At 50.3% G+C, this 5,000-nt stretch overlaps 1 protein-coding gene across 13 annotated transcripts in view; it reads left to right on the forward strand.

The window, feature by feature from the left end:
• Nucleotides 1-5,000, forward strand: part of eya1 (EYA transcriptional coactivator and phosphatase 1) — a 70,465-nt gene that overhangs the window by 59,637 nt on the left and 5,828 nt on the right. For all 13 annotated transcript variants that reach the window (XM_062521324.1, XM_062521325.1, XM_062521332.1 and 10 more), the window contains 5 exons: nucleotides 1,399-1,457; nucleotides 1,713-1,873; nucleotides 2,120-2,234; nucleotides 2,773-2,894; nucleotides 4,200-4,300. In XM_062521324.1, the coding sequence (XP_062377308.1) occupies nucleotides 1,399-1,457; nucleotides 1,713-1,873; nucleotides 2,120-2,234; nucleotides 2,773-2,894; nucleotides 4,200-4,300 (558 nt within the window). The remainder of the gene's footprint in view (nucleotides 1-1,398; nucleotides 1,458-1,712; nucleotides 1,874-2,119; nucleotides 2,235-2,772; nucleotides 2,895-4,199; nucleotides 4,301-5,000) is intronic.

The following is a 5,000-nucleotide window of genomic DNA, read 5'->3' on the forward strand; positions in this document are numbered from 1 at the left end:
GGATGGGTGGGGGTGGGCAAGGGTTTTTGGTTGGGCTAGGGGTAAGGGGTAAGGGTAGGGGGTTGGGGGCGCTGGGATGCCTATAAATGGAAAACTAATAACAGATTTTCAGTCTGCGTTCTCTAGCAAGCTGGCCCGGGGCTGTGTTGGTGTGTGGCGCGGCAGCAATCAGAGGTCATAATTTCATTGGCGGTTAGCATCAGGTTCAATTTTTCTAGTGCGTTACATTTAGCAGAAAGTCTGGTTTGTGTTACGGTGCACGATGGCTGAGTAGAGCGGAGCGGCGCAGAGCGGAGGGGAGGGGAGGGGAGGTGGCCGAGAGGAGAGGAGAGGAGGAGGAGGAGGAGGAGCCGCTCCCAGAGCTGCAGAATCACTCACAGGCTCCAAGATGTGGACACCACCACCACCACCACCACCAGCCCCTTAAGGGCGGCCAGACGCTACCCGCTGCCCACTGCCTGCGCCGTTCCACAGCTATCTCTTTGTTCACACAACCCCAATCCAGTGTGTGTGTGTGGAGGTGGGGGGGGGGGGGGCATATATGTGTGTGTGTGTGTGTGTGTTGTTTTGGGATTTGTCTTTCAGGATGTGTGTGTATGTGTGTGTGTGTGTGTGTGTGTGTGTGTGTGTGTGTGTGTGTGTGTGTGTGTGTGTGTATTGTTTTGGGATTTGTCTTTCAGGGTTTGTATGTGTGTATGTGTGTGTATCTGTGTGTGTGTGTGTGTGTGTAGATGAATGGCACCAGACTCAACAGACAGAGCCTAATATGTTTGTGTCTCTGGGGCTATTTCAAATGTTTCTCACCACAGTCTTGGTGGGCAGAAGCAAATTGCCCTCATATCAGCCTGTGTGTGTGGGGTGGGTGAATGTCGGGGTGTGTGACTCAGTATACAGCAGCCCAGCGAAAAAATGCCCCTCTCTCTGCTAGCACAGCTCCGTGCCAGTCCAGTTGGGGTGGGCAGTGGTGAGTCAGTATCAGGGCAATATGTGGTGCATATCTAGAGACCCCTCTAGTGGCCAAGGCCCGGGCCCCAGCCTGCCCCCACTCCCCCTGATGGGGCTGTTTATTTGGATTAAGATTTAGCAGGTGGGGGCTCAGGCCTGGAAGTGGTTGAAGCTGATTTAGACGTCAGAGGGAGGGCTTAGGCCTCCAAATGGGAATTCTCGGCTTGTTGACATTAGTCACCGTGTGTGTGTGTGTGTGTGTGTGTGTGTGTGTGTGTGTGTGTGTACTCTGGGCCGGCAAAAAAAAAAAAATCCTTCACCACTTTCACATGTGAAAATCATTAATCAAAACTTTTGGATGTTTTCACGCCGGACGTGTGTGTGTGTGTCTAGTTGGGCGTGGTGCTGTTCATTCACATTTTGCTTAGTGTGCACCTTTCTTGTTTTCCTCAGGAGTGTGATCAAGTCCACATTGACGACGTGTCTTCGGATGACAACGGCCAGGACCTAAGGTACGGTAGCAAAGCCGAAGACTCTTTTGCAAACGTAGTCCTTCACAGACACATGTTTTCATGTCACAACGTATTCCATGTCTAGATTGCTTATATGTTAGCATTAGAGCTACCAGTGAAGTTACCACAGTTTAACAGCCTGGAAAGCTAACTGTGTCGCTCCCGTTTCTGTCTCTTTCTCTCTCTCTGTCTCTCTCTCTCTCCCTCTCTCCCTCTCTCTCTCTCCCTCTCTGTGTCTCCCTCTCTCTCCTCCAGCACGTATAATTTCAGCACAGACGGCTTTCACGCGGCAGCCACCAGTGCCAACCTGTGTCTGGCCACGGGCGTGAGGGGAGGCGTGGACTGGATGAGAAAGCTGGCCTTCCGCTACAGACGAGTAAAAGAAATCTACACCACCTACAAAAACAACGTCGGAGGTAATCCCCCCCCCCCCCCCTCAAAATATAAACCGCTCGCCTGAAATCCCTCAAGAGTGGGTTCAGGAGAGAGGTGTGTCAATATGGATGTGTCATTTCAAAGGGTCCTCATGTGTAGGAGCACTTGGTCAAAGTAAAAGAACATGTATGTCTGTTGGGGGAGGGGAGGGAGGTGGGGGTAATTTTTTGAAAGGCGTTACAAGGATGGTCCAAGTCAAACAATGTTCCCCCTGCGTTCGTTTTCAGGCCTGCTTGGCCCGGCCAAAAGGGAAGCCTGGTTGCAATTGCGAGCAGAAATTGAAGCCTTGACGGACTCCTGGTTAACACTGGCACTGAAAGCACTAACATTAATCCACTCAAGGTAGGCCCACGCTGAGGAAAATTACACAGGCTCGTCCCACATATACATACATCAGGATTTGGAATAATATTTGGGGCCACTCACGGCTCCTTGAATGTGTGTGTGTGTGTGTGTGTGTGTGTGTGTGTGTGTGTCTGTGTGTGTCTGTGTGTGTCTTTGTGTGTGTGTGTGTGTGTGTCTGTGTGTCTGTGTGTGTCTGTGTGTGTGTAAATTATAAGTGTCCTAGCATTGAGAGCAATAGCATGTAGAGTGCTGGGCCGTATCATTTGCAAACAATTTAAGAGCCATTTGTCATGAGGTGATGGCCCCAAGGCACTCCAGATGACAAATGGGACCATCCCTAATTTGTAAGGTCCATGTTGTTTCTTGTCCTCCTACCCAGTGATTTAAGATGATGTAATAATTCTCTCTCTCCCTGTCTTTCTCTCTCTCTCTCTCTCTCTCTCTCTCTCTCTCTCTCTCTCTCTCTCTCTCTCTCTCTCTCTCTCTCTTGAATCCTCTCTCCCTCTTTTCCCCTCCTTGTCTCTCTCCCTCTCAGGTCAAACTGTGTTAACATCCTAGTGACCACGACACAACTCATCCCAGCGCTGGCGAAGGTCCTCCTATACGGCCTGGGAATAGTGTTTCCAATTGAAAATATTTATAGTGCAACGAAAATAGGTAGGTCTTGCCAACAGCTTCCTGCCTTCCCCAAATAGCCCCCCCATCCCCCCTCCCCACACACACACACACACACACACACACACACACACCCTCCCCCCAGCATTACCTGTTAGCGTGCTCTGTGTGCGCTCTGAGGGGACAGTGAGGGCCTGTGGTGGGGCGCGGAGCACGCAGGCCTAATGACTGTGATATTGCGCGTAAACAAACGGGCGGCACGCGCGCCCGAGAGTGGACCGGGCCACAGAGGGGCTGGACACACGAGAGGGTTGATGTCGGGTTCTAAGAGAAGGGGTCTAATCAGGCGGGGATTATTTTCTTGGAGCTCCGCCTGAACTGGGCCCCCTCCACACACACACACACACACACACACACACTCATACACTACCCTTCACCGAACCTGCATATGAAACCACTTCAGCAAATTTATGTCATTCCACATGGACATTTCTTCGTCTTTCTTCAACCCCCCCCTCTCCCCCCCTTCGCTTTTTTTTTGGTCGACTTGTTCTTCTTTTCTCCTGCCCTCCCTCTTCAGCGTTTTTCGAACGTTAAATAAACACCAAACCCTTCAGTCTCGGGCTATTTTCAAGCAGATCAGTGGACGAGCTCAGACATCTTCCCCTCTCCGCCAAGCCTAATGCCCGCTCCTCCAGCGGCGTTAGCATGTGAGCCTGATTTAGCTTGTTAAACTCCATTTGTCCCAGAACCCAGGGAGGAGAGGGCCACACTTAATGCTTTTCAGCCTGCCTCTATCAGGGCATTGATCTTATCGAATCCCCCAGCCAAGCCTAAGTGTTTACACTGTGTAATTTTGTGTAACTTATTGCGTATTTAAAGCGTGCGCTCCTCTCAAAAGAGCCAGATTTTTTGGACGCGCGCCCCGCTCCCCGCCAGGACTAGCCCCGTGATAAAGCTGTAGGCAGAGCCATTTTGGAAAGGAAGGGGGAGAAAAAAAAACGCCCTGCTGCACTAATAGATGCCAAATTGGCAATATCTCTCAAGATCTGTTTTATTTTATCGTCAACGCACACAAAGAGCGCACATTGACAAGGAAAGATCCGGACAGATATGGCCAGGTCCTGTGTCTTTTTGACGGAATTTGTTGGACGTGTTTAATTCATTCAATATGCGTGGGGATTTTCTTTTTTACGACATGCGAGGTAAACAGTGTCGTTGGTCAGTCTTGTCACCTGTCCATCCCACCTGTCAAAAGCACTTTTTGCAGGTGACTGTGAGGGGGGCGCTGCGGCCCAGCTCCACAGAGTGCTGCCCAGTAGTGACCTCATCTCTTGTGCCTTGCAGGGAAGGAGAGCTGTTTCGAGAGGGTCATGCAGAGGTTCGGCCGGAAAGTTGTTTACATCGTCGTGGGAGACGGAGTGGAGGAGGAACAAGGCTCCAAGAAGGTGAGAAGAAGGCAAAAAATAAAGCATAAAGACCTAACTGACCTCTCCCTCCACTCGCATGAAAAGAGCGGGAATGTTTTCTTCTTTTCACCACCTTCCCTCCTCCCTCTCTCTCTCTCTCTCTCTCTCTCATTCCTGCTCTCATACTTTCATCCTTTATGTCACCTACAAGCACCTTGGCTAAGCAACAAGAACAACAACAAAGGGGGGGGTGGGGGGGACAGAGGAGAAAAAAGGAGAGAAAAGCTTGACAATCTAATCAGCTCCCTTCTGCTCACAGCTTTCAGCTTAAGAGAGGAGGCGAGATGGCATAATTATAGATTGCTGCCCTGGGCCCACAGTGCACAGTGTGAATGTGTGTAACGCTAGACAAGTCCTCTTAGGCATGTTTAGAGGAAGAACCAAGACCCAAAAACAGAACATGTGTTTAAGCAGATTAAATCTTTGTCGACAAAATTAAGCTATTTACTGCCATGACAGGCCGTGCTGGAGTAAGGAACGGGTAAGCTTGACTGGCAATGCCTTTTGATGTGCAGGCGAAGCATGGATTAATATGGGCTTGAAGGGTTAGCCTCCACTCCCCCCAAACCAGTTGGAGAGATTTGGGTGACATCCAAGCCCTCCAGGCCATCGGCAATGAGAGTTGTATACTCTGCGTCTGTGCCAAGATTTTAATGTAAACGTTAATGGTCCGTGCATA

Source organism: Sardina pilchardus, chromosome 19 (assembly GCF_963854185.1).
Source record: "Sardina pilchardus chromosome 19, fSarPil1.1, whole genome shotgun sequence".
Classification (NCBI taxonomy): Eukaryota; Metazoa; Chordata; class Actinopteri; order Clupeiformes; family Clupeidae; genus Sardina; species Sardina pilchardus.